The sequence below is a fragment of the Mustelus asterias genome, unplaced genomic scaffold (assembly GCF_964213995.1).
Source record: "Mustelus asterias unplaced genomic scaffold, sMusAst1.hap1.1 HAP1_SCAFFOLD_195, whole genome shotgun sequence".
In the NCBI taxonomy this organism is placed as follows: domain Eukaryota; kingdom Metazoa; phylum Chordata; class Chondrichthyes; order Carcharhiniformes; family Triakidae; genus Mustelus; species Mustelus asterias.
In genome coordinates this window covers 531,420-547,139 of record NW_027590188.1, presented here as the reverse complement: position 1 = coordinate 547,139, position 15,720 = coordinate 531,420, and the positions used below count along the sequence as shown (strand labels likewise).

At 50.5% G+C, this 15,720-nt stretch overlaps 2 protein-coding genes across 2 annotated transcripts in view; both read left to right on the top strand.

Moving 5' to 3' along the window:
- LOC144485490 (NACHT, LRR and PYD domains-containing protein 3-like) overlaps positions 1 to 3,206 on the top strand; it is a 67,407-nt gene extending 64,201 nt beyond the window's left edge. The window contains exon 13 of the mRNA XM_078203629.1: positions 1,243 to 3,206. Within this exon, the coding sequence (XP_078059755.1) occupies positions 1,243 to 1,381 (139 nt within the window). The 3' untranslated portion in view covers positions 1,382 to 3,206. The remainder of the gene's footprint in view (positions 1 to 1,242) is intronic.
- Positions 1 to 15,720, top strand: part of LOC144485491 (NACHT, LRR and PYD domains-containing protein 3-like) — a 235,575-nt gene that overhangs the window by 63,655 nt on the left and 156,200 nt on the right. The gene's annotated exons all lie outside the window — the stretch shown is intronic.

Sequence of the window (15,720 nt, the reverse complement as noted above, 5' to 3'; positions counted from 1 at the left end):
TAGGTAGGAAAAGGGATGAGATCCTGAAATGTGAATACAGAGAGTTAGGCAGAAGGCTAACGTGTAGGACCTCGAAGGTAGTAATTTCAGGACTACTATCGGTACCACGTGCTAGTGAGAGTAGGAATAGGAGGAATAGGCAGATGAATGACTGGCTTGAGAGCTGGTGCAGGGGGCAGGGATATAGATTTTTGGATCATTGGAATCTTTTCTGGGGAAGGGCTGATCTGTTAAAGAGGGATGGGTTACATTTGAACTGGAGGGGGACTAACATCCTGGCGGGGAGATTTGCTCGAACAGCTCGGGAGTGTTTAAACGAGGTTGGCAGGGGGGTGGGATCCAAAGCAGTAGGGAGACAAAAGAGAAGTTTGAGGACAGCACGGAAGTTAAAGAGAGCACATTAATTAGTAAAGGCAGTGTCAGTAATCCTAGTACCAGACAGATCAGACAGAAGCAAGACAGAGCAAGGGAAGTCCAGATTAAACTGCATTTATTTCAATACAAGAGGCCTGAGGGGCAAGGCAGATGAACTCAGGGTATTGATGGGTACGTGGGACTGGGATATTATAGCAATTTCTGAAACATGGCTAAGGGAGGGACAGGACTGGCAGCTCAATGTTCCAGGGTACAGATGCTATTGGAAAGATAGAACAGGAGGTAAGAGAGGAGGGGGAGTTGCACTTTTGATTAGGGAAAGCATCACGGCCGTACTGAGGGGGGATATATCCGAGGGTTCAGCCACTGAGTCTATATGGGTGGAACTGTAGTTTCGGGTGTTTTTTAAAAAAGGGTGGCATGGACAAGTTGGGCCAAATGGCCTGTTTCCATGCTGTAAACCTCTGTGACTCTATGAGTGGGTCTAGTCAGATTGTGGGAGGTGGAGTATGGGGATCAGTGGGAAGTGATTGGGGGACTCGGTTGTGCTATTCAGGTATTAGCCCAGGTGGTGAGCTGTCTAACATTACCTGAGTAACTATCCAGGTAAACTTTGTGGATCTGTCCCAAGTATCTGACTCTAACTGCAGCAGGGGAGTTCCCCAATAGTAGTTAATACCTCTGGGACAATTCCCAGGTCGATCAGTGCGTCAGGACATCCACAGGGTCCCGATGCTCATCTTCGGATGTGTGTCTGGCCTCTGGCGATCCAGAGACCAGAAGATTTGTCCCATTAACTCCAGTCTCCTGTTATTTACTCTGTTGTTCAATCTGTTTATTTCCTGTTTCATCTTTAATCTGTTTCAGGCTGTGGCAAAATCAGTTCAGTCCAAATGGAGAGAGACAGCTGGAGTCGCTGCGGGGATCCAGACGGGGACTGAGAGTGACAGTGTGGACATTTCAATCTATAAACATTGCTGCTCCACCGGTTACAGTGAAATCCTGAATTGTGAAGATCTTCGACAGCTCCTTCCAAACCCTTCATTCCTGCCCCTCTCCCTCCCTATTCCATCAGCCCCTCCAGCCTGGCACTGATTTCCCTGCTTACCTGGTTTCCCAGCTGGAAAACTGTTGTAGTTTTAGTCTCCACATTGAAGGAAAGATTGCTGCAAACCATCGTTTAAGCAGCAATGTGTTGTCAGTGTTCTCAGCAACAGAGTCTTCACCCTCCTTTCAAAATGGAGCAGCAGAGATCATTCTCCAGAGAGAGAACAGTGTGTGTGTGATTCTGACAGTACCCAGCAGGGGGCAGATTGGTCAATCTTGTCAGAGTTTCCTCTCTGTCTCTGTGAATGAATTAAAGACTCCACCAGCCTCTCCTCAAAACCTCTTTCACTATCTGGTGATTAAAGTGACACAATGCCACCATCTGCTGGCGGCTCACAGCTACTGCAGGCGCTGCTCTCTGTGAGCCTCAGACAAGTTCAGTCAGTCCCATGTCTGTATCTGGGAACCGGTTCCTGCAGCGTGAATATTGAACAATATTGACAGGGATTGGAGTTTGCAGCAGGAACCCCGGCTGGAGAATTAACCCTTTTATCACCAGACACTGTACATGAACTCTGTTCCCTCATTCCCTATGGGAGATATTGTCTGGAGATTGTAGTTGGGGATGATCTCAGACTGTAATGTGTACATTTGGTGCAGTTATCAGACACTAATCCCATTCAGAATGGGAGTGGGTAAACTCTGCTGCACTCTGTAATTCCTGTTTCCAAGATAACACACCTGCACCTATTTCCAGACACACAGGCCCAAACTGACACCCACACACTCACAAACACAGACACACATACTCACAAACTGACACCCACACACTCACAAACACAGACACACATACTCACAAACTGACACCCACACACTCACAAACACAGACAATTGTACACTCTTATCCACGTACTGACACAGAGAGAAACACAGAATCTCTCTCAAATATTCTCAACACGCAGCCATAAACCCACAGAAACGCACATCACAAACCACTATCAAGCAACAAACCCACGCATTGCAGCGGTTAATGAAATCGCAGCGCCCTGTAACCAAATAACATTTAAGTTGGGCAACAAGTGATAACATTTCCTCTGAAACCGACATCCCTCGAACGAAAGCAACACAGGAACACTGGCGCAGCATTGCACAGGATCAGAGCCTCGGAAATGCAGTTTCCTCTTTCCTTGTTCCTTATATCTCACTGAGCAGATACAGAGCGAGAGCATCGAAAGGTAGAATTCACAATTTCACTCTGTTCCTGCACACTCACCTCAGCTTTATTTAATTTCTGAATGTATGATTTATTTTGGATTATCCCAGAGATCTCAGGACAGATGTATGATGTCAGATATTACCATTATTTATCAAACTGTTTATTTTACCATGACAGATATTACCTGGTGTTTGTCAGATTGTTGCTTTTCATCCATCTACAGTTGCAGATGCCGGCGCTGAAAAGTGGGTAGATATTCTACACCATTAAAAGCATCACATTGAACCGGGGAAATTCTTCAAAGACAATGAATTAATCACTTTCAAATTAATATCATTTCTTCAGAACAATCTCCTCGCATCACCTATTATTTCAATTTAAATTAACTTTGTGTTGTCTGGTCTGGGCTAGTTTTAACTGAATACTGCTCAGTTTGTGACATGATCTGTGTTATTGAGTCTTGGAACAGAAAGGGTTAGTGCTGCTGCTCTGTAATTGTAATGGATATTCCTGATTTTATAATATGTATAACTGTAGTTATTTACAATTAAATGCTTATTGGTTAATTAGTTAAATGCTAATTGTGAATCATTGGAATGCTGAAACTAATACATACACAAGCTAATAAAGAGCGGGGGACTGGTGTAAATAATTGTGTAATAATAATAATAGTGTAAATAGTGTAAACGCTAACAGTGAGCGTGAAACTGAAAAGACCATAAGATACAGGAGCAGAATTCAGCTATTCTGCTCATCGAGTCTCCTCCACCATTTAATCACGGCTGATAAGTTTCCAGCCCCATTCTCCCACCTTTCCCCCATAACATTTGATCCCCTTACCAATCAAGAACATGTCTATCTCTGTCTTAAATGCACTCAATGAGAGAGTGAGTGAGCAGAAAGAGTGAGGGAGAGGGTCGGTGAAGAGCGAGTGAGGGGGAGTGAGGTTGAGGGCAGATGGTGTGAGGGGAGAGCGCGATGGGAGGTCGAATGAGGGGGAGAATAGGTGAAAAGTGAGGGAGAGAATGGGGGAGGGAGAGTGACGGGAAGATAGCGCATGAGGGATAAGAGAATGAGAGGGGAGTGCGGGGGACGCAGGGGGAGGAGAAGGGTGAAGCGGAGAGATAGAGGGGACGGAGTGAGGGGGAGAGAGTGGGGGATGAAAGTGAGGAGAGAGAAGAGAATGAGAGGTAGAGTGAAGGGGAGAAAGTGAGCGTAGATGGAGTGAAGGGACGGAGTGAGGGGGAGAAAGGTGAAGAATGAGGGAGAGAGTCAGAGGAGGGAGAGAACGGGGAGAGGAACTGACGGGGAGAGAGTCAGAGGAGAGAGTAAGGGGGAGAGTAAGTGAAGAGCAACTGAGGGGAGAGAGCATAAGCGGGAGAGAGGTTGATGGGACGGATAGTGAAGGGGAGTGTCTGAGGCGGGACAGTGTGACGGAAAAGACTGAGGGGGAAGAGAGTGGAAGGTCTGAGGCGGGATAGTGTGACGGAAAAGACTGAGGGGGAAGAGAGTGGAAGGTCTGAGGCGGGACAGTGTGACGGAAAAGACTGAGGGGGGAAAGACACTGAAGGGGAAGGGAGAGAGTGAAGACCGAGTGAGGAGGAGAGAGAGGGGAGGGCGAGTGGGGAAGTGTGAAGGGAGAGAAACTAAGGGATGGAAAGTAAATGGGAGAGTGTGAGGGCAGAGACTGAGGGGGAAGAGAGTGAAAGGGAAAGAATTGAGTGAGGGGGAGGGAGAAATTAAGTGAGGAGGAAGGGAGTGAGGAGAAGAGAGGGTGAGGGGAAGAGAATCAGTGGGAGAGGGAGTGGAAAAGAGGGGAAAGTGTGAGGGAGGCAGATTGTGCAAGGGGGAGAGATCAAAGGTTCTAGAATGTGGGTCGCGAGAGGGAGGGCAAGAGTAGGGGGAGAGAATGAGGTGGAGGAGGAGGGAGGGGGAGAGAGAGGGCGAGGGCGTTTTTTCACTCACTTTCCTGCAATCCTTCCCCGTTGCTCCACCTATTTGCTTCTGTGTTGCATCTTGTAATAAAGTCGAGGAAAACCCCAACGTGATTTGTTGTTTTAATGCGGGGCGGGGGGGGGGGGGGTGGAAGGGGCAGGGTCTGGAGATCACTGGCTCCACCCTCATCCCCACTCTCCCTTTTCCCTCTCACTCCTTCCAGTCGTGTCTGGGGCAGTTTCGGGGCTGGGGAGGATTGTCCTCATTCACTCGGGGAGGGGGGGAGAAAACTGTTCTCTGTCCCCGAGGTTTAATGCAGCCTCTGTGACTAGGCCTCAATTCAAGGCCTAATCTCAGAGGGCCCTCAGAATGTCCTTTTGTATTTGCTTCATTCCCGAACAGTGTCAGTGCTGAAGTGGGAGAACTCGATGGTTAAAAACAAAATAATGCATTTAATTCAGGATGTGATTGTGGGTTTTCCTGCTCTCTCTCTCTCTCTCTGTCTCCCATCGTTCTCCTTTGATTGCGAGTTATCAGTGAGAGAAATGGGAAATGGAGGGTAACAGTGAGGGGCGGGGGGAACGGGAGGGTAACAGAGCAGTTTGCTTGTGGGATCTTGCTGTGTGTATTTTCCCTGCAGCCTATCCTGCTGGGAGACCGTTGTTCTGCTCCCCAAGTTCAGTGCACGGACAACTGACTGTGATTGCTTCCATCTCCCACCACTGCCCCCAGCCTCATTTCTCAATGTGAATCAGTGATCAACACAAACAGTGGTCACAGGGTGACATGATTTAAAATGGTCAGACAGACACCTTTCAGAGAGCATTTCAATCCAGATTCATCGTCAGAGAGAGAGAGAGATTATCCAGAGCAGGCGAGAGAGAGAGAGGAGGGCGATGGGTACGTACAGAGATAGGGGGAGATAAACAGGCAGAGAGAGAGAGAACAGAGATAGATCATCAAGTGCAGGAGAGAGAAGAGGGGGGTGGATAGGGGCAGAGATGGTGGAGGTAAAAGAGAGAGGGAATCAGAGAGGAGTGACTGTGCTAGAAGTGGAAGGTTCCCTGTTCATGTCAAATGTACAAACAGCACCAAAACAGGAGTGATGTCCCCTTATTTTAACTGGGGAGGGGTGGAAGGAAGAGGGGCGGAGAGAGGGAGAGGTGTGGTCCCTCATTCCCACTGACTTCACCTCAATCCTCACTTAAATATCACATTGTATCTGGCCATGTTCAGACTGTGTGGGATCTTGCTGTGCACTCATGCTCTGTGCCTCACCTGCCCCATATTCCTAACACTATATCAGTGTCCACATTTTAAACATAAAAGATTGAGGGAAAGGAGGGTGGGATATGGAGAGGAACAGGGTAAGGCAGAGCTGCAGAGAGGGCGTTTCGATCGAGTTCTCACAGGGGCTTGGAATGAAAAAGGCTGCGTTTGGGACCCGGTTTAATTGGCCAATTGGACAGTGCCTGTGTTTTACTCTCAGTAATGTCACGGTGCTGTGTGAGAGCCCAGGGCAGCGCTTCAATCTACTTTTACTGAGTTTCTCTTTGTAACATTCTCAGTCTCACTCTCTCACTGTGAAGCACTCGGGAGGGAGAGGGAGCTGAAATTCACATTCCTGAGCCTGGGGAAAGGCTTGTTCTCCATCCCAGAGTCCTCCTTGTGTTTTTAGACAGGGCACTGGGATTTGTGGATGGAAAGGATTGTTCTGTTTCACTGGGCCTCAATTCAAGGCCTGTGTGACTAGGCCTCAATTCAAGGCCTGTGTGACTAGGCCTCAATTCAAGGCCTGTGTGACTCGGCCTCAATTCAAGGCCTGTGTGACTGGGCCTCAATTCACGGCCTAATCTCAGGGGCACTTTTGTATTTGCTTAATTCCCGAACAGGGTTTAAGTGGCTGAATTCAATGGTTCAATAAGAGTGAAGGAAGAGAGGAGGGGTAAAGACGTTGAAGAATGCGTGAGGGGAGAGAGTCAGAGGAGGGAGAGAGTAAGGGGAGAGGGATTGACGGGGAGAGAGTGAGAGGTGATAGAGTGAGGGGCAGAGTAAGTGAAGAGCGAGTGAGGGGGAGAGAGTGAGTGAGGGTAGAGGGCAAAGGGAGATGGAGTGAGGGGAGAGAGAGCGATGGGCAGAGCGAGTGGGGAGAGCAGAGACCAAGTGAGGGGAGACTGAGGAGGAGTGGGTGATGGGAAGCGAGAGAGAGCGAGGGGAAGCGAGAGAAGGTGAGGAGAAATGAGAGAGAGTGAGGAGAGAGAGACTGAGGGGGAGAAAGTGAGAGGAAGCGAGAGAAAGGGTAACCGAGTGATGGGGGAGATAGAGTGAGGGGAAAGAATAAGGGGAGAGAGGCTGAGGGGACGGACAGTAAAGGGGAGTGTCTGAGGTGGGTTAGTGTGAGGGGAGAGACTGGGGGAAGACAGTGAGGGGGAAGAGAATGAGGGGGGAGAGAGACTAAGGGAGGGAAAGTAAAGAGGAGAGTGAGGCGGGAGAGTGAGAGAGCAGAGAATGAGGGGGAGAGTGATGGGGAAGGAATTGAGGAGGAGAAAGTGAGGGGAGAGAATGAGGGGAATGTGTGAGGGGAGAGAGTGTGAGGGGAGAGAGGCTAAGGGAGGAAAAGTAAAGGGGAGAGTGTGAGGGCAGAGACTGAGGGGGAGAGAGTGAAGGGGAAGGAATTGAGGGGGAGGGAGTGAGGGGTAGAGAGGGTGAGGGAGAATTAAGTGGGGAGGAGACAGTGAGGGGGGAGTGTGCGAGGGCATGAGGGAGCGGTAATGAGGAGAGAGGGTGAGTGGAAGAGTGAGGGGGAGGGAGTTTTGGGAGGAAGAGTGAGAGGAAGAGAGGCTGAGGGGAGCGAGAGTGAAGGGGGAATAGTAGGGGGGGGAATAGAGTGAGTGGAATAGTGAAGGGGAGAGACTGAGGCGGTGAGGGGAGGTAGAACGAGGGGGTGAGATTGAACAGGTGATAGTGTGAGGGGAGAGAGTGAGGTTAGGGAGGGTGAAGGGTGAGAGTGAGGGGGAGAGGGTGGGAGGGTGAGAGTGGATGAAGAAAGAATGAGGGAGAGAGAGTGACGGGGAGAGAATGAGAGGAGAGTGTGTGATGGGGGAGAGTGAGAGGGATGAGAGTGAACGAGGAAAGTGAGGGGAGAGAGCAAGAGATGGGAGAGTGTGACAGGGAGAGAGCGTGAGGGGAGAGGGAGTGAGAAGGGAGTCGGAGAAGACGAGTGAGGGAGAGTGGGGAGTGAGGGGAGATAGTGACGGTGATCGAGGAGAGAGCACGGGGAAGGGAGAGTGTCGGGGAAAGAGTGAGGGGAGCGGAGTGAGGGGAAGTAGGTGAAGAGCGAGTGAGGGGGGAGCGAGTGACGGGGAGAGAGAGGGATAGTGTGAGGGCTGAGAGAGTGTGAGGAGAGTGTGTGTGAGGGAGGGGGGAGGATGTGGGAGGGAAGGTGTGTGAGGGAGGGGGGAGGATGTGGGAGAGGGGGAGGGAGAGTGAGGGGAGTGAGAGAGTGAGGGGAGTGAGAGTGAGGGGAGAGTGAGAAGGGCACAGTGAGAGGGTAGAGAGAGTGAGGGTGGGAGAGTAAGGGAAGAGAGTGATTGAGTGGGAGAGAGTATGAGGGGTATAGAATGTGAGGGGGAGCGAGTGAAGGGAGAGAGATTGAAGGGTATAGAGAGAGGGGAGAGAATGAGGAGGAGGGAGGAGCTTCCGTCAGGTTTGCTCACTGGCCATGTTGGGGAGTTAGTGGTGCTTGTGGTTTCTCTCAGAATCCCGCTTTCCACTAACCCTTTAACGATCTCCACTACAGCTTTCTCTGCCTCTGGTTTGATTGGGTATTGTCGGTGTGGCTTATGCTCTGGTCCCGGTCCCTTTATTGGGTCCGTTTTAGTCAAAGCGGTATCTAACTTTGTTTTAGCCCATACTCCGGGGACGGAGGCACAGATGGCTCCGAACCCTCCTGTCTCTAATTCCCAATTTCTGGTGGTGACTGTGGCCACCCTAATAGTTTCGAGGTGACTTGTGAGTTTCCCTATTCTAGTTTTCCGACCGTCCTGTCTTGGCCAGATTAATTCTCCCTTTCCACAGTCTATCAGAATCTCATACTCTTTCATCAGATCATTTCCCATTATTGTACCCTCATTATTTTTGCGCACACAAAACCTCATTGGTAAATACAGATTAATTATTTCTACTAACGTGGTCTCGCTCAGGTAGGTGGGTGTTTTGTTCCCTCCTATCCCGGTCAGGTAAATCATTTTATTTGTAGTGGGTAAGGGTAGGTCGGTGACAGATATGGACGCTCCTGTGTCCACTAGCATCTCACATTGTCTGCCCCCTACCAGTGCTGACACGTAAATCCTTCCCTCCTTCTTACCCTTGTGGATGGGGGCTGCAGACCGTCAATCTTGCTGACCCCGGAGGTCCCGTGGTTCCTCCGGTTCTGCTGTGGTCATGGATCGGGTCGGGGGTCTCCCATGCTTATTCCAACACACTGCTTCTGTGTGTCCATATTTATTTCAGTGGCTGAAATGCTTCCCACTGTTCCCAAATCTGTTCCCTTTCCGTGGAGTCCCGCAATCCCTCGCAAAGTGTCCTTGCCGACCACAATTGTGGCAAGTCAGTTTAGACTTTGTTCCATTCCCGTTACTGTAGGCTGCTACTCTTTCTAGCCTTGTTCTTGCCTGGGATTTCCCTTCTCCCGGTACGCTGCGAGCCCACTCTACCAACTCATCGTAATCTTGGGGCATAATCACTCCCATTTTTAGGAGGACCTGGTGAGCGCTGGAGAGTCCACCCTTAAAAGCCTGGATGAACGCTCGACCCCCTCGACCTGGGTTCCCTTGTCCTGAGCACTCTTGATATACCTGGAACAATCATTCCCCGTATTCAGAAGCTCCTTCCCCTTTTAACTGTTTGGTTGTGGTAATTCTGCTCCAGTTAGTGGGAGCATTCCCTAATACCCTCTGAATCTCTGCTTTAAACTGGGTGAAAGGTGTCTGTTGGGCATCTATCTCCGATGTTCGGGCGACTGCATGTGTCCACCGTCCCTCACTATAATCCTGTGCTGGAGGAGCGGCGCGTCCACCTGCTTCCTGCCTCCACTTACCCGCTGGACAGGCTGCCCTGACCAGCTAGTGTACGTCTCTCAGGTGTAATTGGTGTCCTACCCAGATTGTGTCTAATTCTTCCCAGAATTTAATGTTTGCGCTTCTAGGTTGTAATTTACCCAGGGAAGCCATTATCTGCTGTCTCTCACCTGGGGTGAAACTCTGCTGCACTCTGTAATTCCTGTTTCCAAGATAACACACCTGCACCTATTTCCAGACACACAGGCCCAAACTGACACCCACACACTCACAAACACAGACATACTCACAGGCACAGAGAAACACACTCTCACAAACACACACACACCCAGACACTTGCACATTCTTACCCATGTACTGACACACAGACTTACAGAGAGAGAAACACAGAATCTCTCTTAAATACACACAACACGCAGCCATAAACCCACAGAAACGCACATCACAAACTACAAGCAACAAACTCATGCACGACAGCGGTTAATGAATTCTCAGCACCCCATAACCAAATTAAATTTAAGTTGGACAAAAGTGATAGCATTTCCTCTGAAACAGACATCCCGAGAACGAAAGCAACACAGGAACACTGGCGCAGCATTGCACAGGATCGGAGCCTCGGAAATGCAGTTTCCTCTTTCCTTGTTCCTTATATCTCACTGAGCAGATACAGAGCGAGAGCATAGAAAGCTAGAATTCACAATTTCACTCTGTTCCTGCACACTCACCTCAGCTTTATTTAATTTCTGAATGTATGATTTATTTTGGATTATCCCAAAGATCTCAGGACAGATGCACGATGTCAGATATTACCATTATTTATCAAACTGTTTATTTTACCATGACAGATATTACCTGGTGTTTGTCGGATTGTTGCTTTTCATCCATCGACAGTTGCAGATGCCGGTGCTGAAAAGTGGGTAGATATTCTACACCATTAAAAGCATCACATTGAACCGGGGAAATTCTTCAAAGACTATGAATTAATCACTTTCTAATTAATATCATTTCTTCAGAACAAACTATTCATATCATCTATTATGTCAATTTAAACTAACTTTATTGTGTTGTCTGGTCTGTGCTAGTTTTAACTGAATACTGCTCAGTTGGAATGCTGAAACTAAAGCATACACTGAAGCTAATAAAGAGCGGGGGACTAGTGTAAATACTGTCGCTAACAGTGAGCGTGAAACTAATAAGACCATATGATATAGGAGCCGAATTTAAGGTATTCTGCTCATTGAGTCTACTCCGCCATTTAATCATGGCCGATAAGTTTCTCAACCCCATTCTCCCGTCTTTTCCCCATAATGTTTGATCCCCTTACCAATCAAGAACATGTCTATCTCTGTCTTAAATACACTCAATGAACTGGCCAGGCACAGCCTTCTGTGGCAATGAATTGCACAGATTCACGACCCTCTGGCTGAAGAAAGTCTTCCTCATCTTGGTGCAAAAGGGTCGTCCTTTTATTCTGAGGCTGTGCCCTCGGATCATAGTCTCTCCTACAAATGGAAGCATCTTCCTCACGTCCACTCTATCCAGGCCTTTCAGTATTCTGTAAGTTTCAATGAGGACCCGCTCATCTTTCTAAACTCCGAGAACAGACCCAGAGTCCTCAAACGCTCCTCCAACGTCCAGCTTTTCATTCCCGGGATCATTCTTGTGAACCTCTTCTGGACTTTCTCCAGGGCAGCACATTCTTTAATACAGGTCCAAATTTGCTCACAATACTCCAAAGGTAGTCTGACCAGAGCCTTATAAAGCTTCAGCAGTACATCCCTGGTTTTGGTGGCACAAATTATTTTAATTTCTAAATGTGGCAAAGACCTTGAAGTTAACAAATAAAACTCAGCTGATAAAGTCATTTATTACACGTCAATGTCCCAGATTGGTCTGTCATGGTTGACCGAACAACAGGAGATTCAGATGCAGCTTCCAGTCGCTTTCTCATCTGCTGGGATTTTAATTGATGATTAATCTTTTGATTTGATCTTTTACCGTCACATGTATTAAGATAGAGTGTAAAGTATTGTTTCTTGCACGCAAGACAGGCCGAGCATAACATTCATAGAGAAGGAAAGGAGAGAGTGCAAAATGTAGTGTTACAGTGATAGCTCGGGTGTAGCAATGCACGAGGGTGTACTAATGTAAGATAGGTCCATTCAAAAATCTGACGGCAGCTGGGAAGAAGCTGTTCTTGAGTCGGTTGGAACGTGACCTCAGACGTAGAGCAGGAGCCATAAAAAAATGAGACAACCAGAAAGAATGCTTTCTGTGGTGCATTTGTAAAAGTTGCTGAGAGTCGGAGTGGGCATGCCAAATTTCCTTTGTCTGTGATTGCCTTGGACAAATATTAAATTGGAGAGATGATAATGTTTGAATTGTAATATCTAATGGTGTAAAGTATCTGGGAGCTGAGTGGATTTGATAAAGGCTAGAATACAGACTGGGGGAATGAGCGGGAAGAAGTTGTGCTGAATGAATGGTTCTTGTTGTAGGAGAGGGATGGATGGAGAGAGGGATAGAGGGAGGGTGAGATGGATAGAGGGAGGGTGAAATGGATAGAGGGAGGGTGAAATGGATAGAGGGAGGGTGAGATGGATAGAGGGAGGGTGAGATGGATAGAGGGAGGGTGAGATGGATAGAGGGAGGGTGAGGTGGATGCAGGGAGGGTGAGGTGGATAGAGGGAGGGTGAGATGGATAGAGGGAGGGTGAGATGGATAGAGGGAGGGTGAGATTGATAGAGGGAGGGTGAGGTGGATAGAGGGAGGGTGAGGTGGATAGAGGGAGAGTGAGGTGGATAGAGGGAGGGTGAGATGGATAGAGGGAGGGTGAGATGGATGCAGGGTGGGTGAGATGGATGCAGGGCGGGTGAGATGGATAGAGGGAGGGTGAGGTGGATAGAGGGAGGGTGAGGTGGATAGAGGGAGGGTGAGGTGGATAGAGGGAGGGTGAGGTGGATAGAGGGAGGGTGAGATGGATGCAGGGAGGGTGAGGTGGATAGAGGGAGGGTGAGATGGATGCAGGGAGGGTGAGGTGGATGCAGGGAGGGTGAGGTGGATAGAGGGAGGGTGAGATGGATAGAGGGAGGGTGAGATAGAGGGAGGGTGAGGTGGATAGAGGGAGGGTGAGATGGATGCAGGGTGGGTGAGATGGATGCAGGGAGGGTGAGATGGATAGAGGGAGGGTGAGATGGATAGAGGGAGGGTGAGATGGATGCAGGGTGGGTGAGATGGATGCAGGGAGGGTGAGATGGATAGAGGGAGGGTGAGGTGGATAGAGGGAGGGTGAGGTGGATAGAGGGAGGGTGAGGTGGATAGAGGGAGGGTGAGGTGGATAGAGGGAGGGTGAGATGGATGCAGGGAGGGTGAGGTGGATAGAGGGAGGGTGAGGTGGATGCAGGGAGGGTGAGGTGGATGCAGGGAGGGTGAGGTGGATAGAGGGAGGGTGAGATGGATAGAGGGAGGGTGAGATGGATAGAGGGAGGGTGAGATGGATAGAGGGAGGGTGAGGTGGATGCAGGGAGGGTGAGGTGGATAGAGGGAGGGTGAGGTGGATAGAGGGAGGGTGAGATAGAGGGAGGGTGAGATGGATGCAGGGTGGGTGAGATGGATGCAGGGAGGGTGAGATGGATAGAGGGAGGGTGAGGTGGATAGAGGGAGGGTGAGGTGGATAGAGGGAGGGTGAGGTGGATAGAGGGAGGGTGAGGTGGATAGAGGGAGGGTGAGATGGATGCAGGGAGGGTGAGGTGGATGCAGGGAGGGTGAGATGGATGCAGGGAGGGTGAGGTGGATAGAGGGAGGGTGAGGTGGATAGAGGGAGGGTGAGATGGATGCAGGGAGGGTGAGGTGGATAGAGGGAGGGTGAGGTGGATAGAGGGAGGGTGAGATGGATGCAGGGAGGGTGAGATGGATAGAGGGAGGGTGAGGTGGATGGATGGAGAATTTGAGAAGCTGCAGTTTACATTTGAAGAGGTTCCCAGTGCCTCTGAGCAGCTGAACTGGGGAAGCCTTTGGGGCAGAGACTGCGCTGTTGCTGTTTCCCTCCCTGGCCGCCAGGGGTCGCTGTAACACTCCCGGCTGCTGCTGCTGCTCCTCCCAGTGTCACCTCCTGCCGTAACCGGCCGAGCCGCTGCTCGTTGGCGGAATATCCGGGGCCTGTGGAGGGGCGGGACCACCGCCATGTTGACCCGACGTCACGGCGAGCCCCTCCCCCGCCGCCATGTTGACCCGACGTCACGGCGAGCCCCTCCCCCGCCGCCATGTTGACCCGACGTCACGGCGAGCCCCTCCCCCGCCGCCATGTTGACCCGACGTCACGGCGAGCCCCTCCCCCGCCGCCATGTTGACCCGACGTCACGGCGAGCCCCTCCCCCGCCGCCATGTTGACCCGACGTCACGGCGAGCCCCTCCCCAGCCGCCGTTTGTCTTCCGAAATGGAAGGTAGTAATTGATAAATGGATGGTGTTAGCCATCGGTAATGTATTTTTCATGGATTGTTTGTTATTGTAATATGTGGTTTTCCTGTTATGGTAATTGGTGGTTTGTTCCGGCCCCCGTCTATTTTCTTGCGTTATTTGTGGCCTGGGGGGCATCCCCCCCCTGGATAAAGTCACCCCCGGGGGGTGTGACATCCACTTGGGGAAAGTTCTGGGTGGTGAAGCCCCGGACATAGTAACACCAGAGGGATTTTTATTCTCCGGGAGAAAAATTGGGAAGGCAGGCCCGAACTGAGTACCCTGGAGAGACTCTCCCACCGCCCCGGCTGAAATTCCGGAAGGGATTCCGGATTGAGTAGGTTCGGGGTGGTTTCCCCCATTTCCCCCCTCCGGCTGAACATCCGTAAGGTGTAACCCCCGGATATCAGTACCACTGGAGGGTTGCATCCCCCGGCAGGTGGACAAACCCAGGGGACGGTGCCCTTATGCTTCAGTGTTTATTTTTTGTTGTGTACAGTTGTAGTGTTGTGTTAATGCTTGTAGATTTGTAGATTATGATTCGTAAATGGAGGTGTATTTTGAGGGCAATGCCCTGGAAAACTGTAATTGACGATGAACCCTTCCGAAATGGAAGGTAGTAACTGATAAATGGATGGCGTTAGCCATTGGTAATGTATTTTTTTCACATTTGTTCTTTGTGTATTTGTAATTGTTTTGTATTAACGTATTTGTAATAAACAAAAAGAAACCAGCCGCCGTTTGTTTTTAAATAAAAAGGAAGAAGTGAGTGTTGAGCAATGGGGAAAGTGAGAAATTCCCAGCCCCAAACCCCCGCCAGGAACCCAATCAATATTACATCAAATCCATATTTATATCCAGAGGCCGGGGCGGGACCGCGCCTGCGCGGCGTGTTCTCCCAGACTGCAACATTTAAAAAAAGATTAACATGTAGCTGCCGGTGCGCATGTGCGGGAGGGGGATTCTCCCAGAGGGCCGCGCGCGGACCACCGCCGCATTGAAGATGGCGGCCAGCCGTCTCCCCTGGCAACGCAAGATGGCCGCCGGCCGACTCCCCCTGGCAACGCAAGATGGCCGCCTTCCGTCTCCCCTGGCAACCGCAAGATGGCCGCCGGCGGTGAGTGCTGGCGGCGCAGCCGCAAACCGGGAATGGAAGGCGGGCCCCCGGCGCAGAAAGAGGCCATTCAGCCCATCAGAGCGGCAGCAGCCCGGGGAATGGAAACTAGCCGCCCATTGTAACCGCAGCTTCCAGTCAGGCAGCCCCCAGCCCCCTGTTTCCAGCCGGCAGCATTTCAGCTCCAGGTGCGGCTGCTGATGGAGTGAATCCCAGGGCTTTGTGTCTGAAGCTCCAGTTTAGGCAGCGAATTGCAGACAGGCAGCAGCCTCTGAGTGAAAAGCTTCTTCCTAATGTCCCCTCTAATGCTGCCAGCAATCCCCTTCAATCTGTGGCAGCCCCCCCCCCCCCCCCCCCCCCCCGGGTAAGTCACCTCTCTCTGCTCGGGGGAAACTGCCCTTTCCTCTCCACCCTGCCTCCCACCCTCACCATTCTGGACACCTCAGTTCACTCACCCCTCAGCCTCCTGTGTTCCCAGCAACACAACCCTGGCCAATC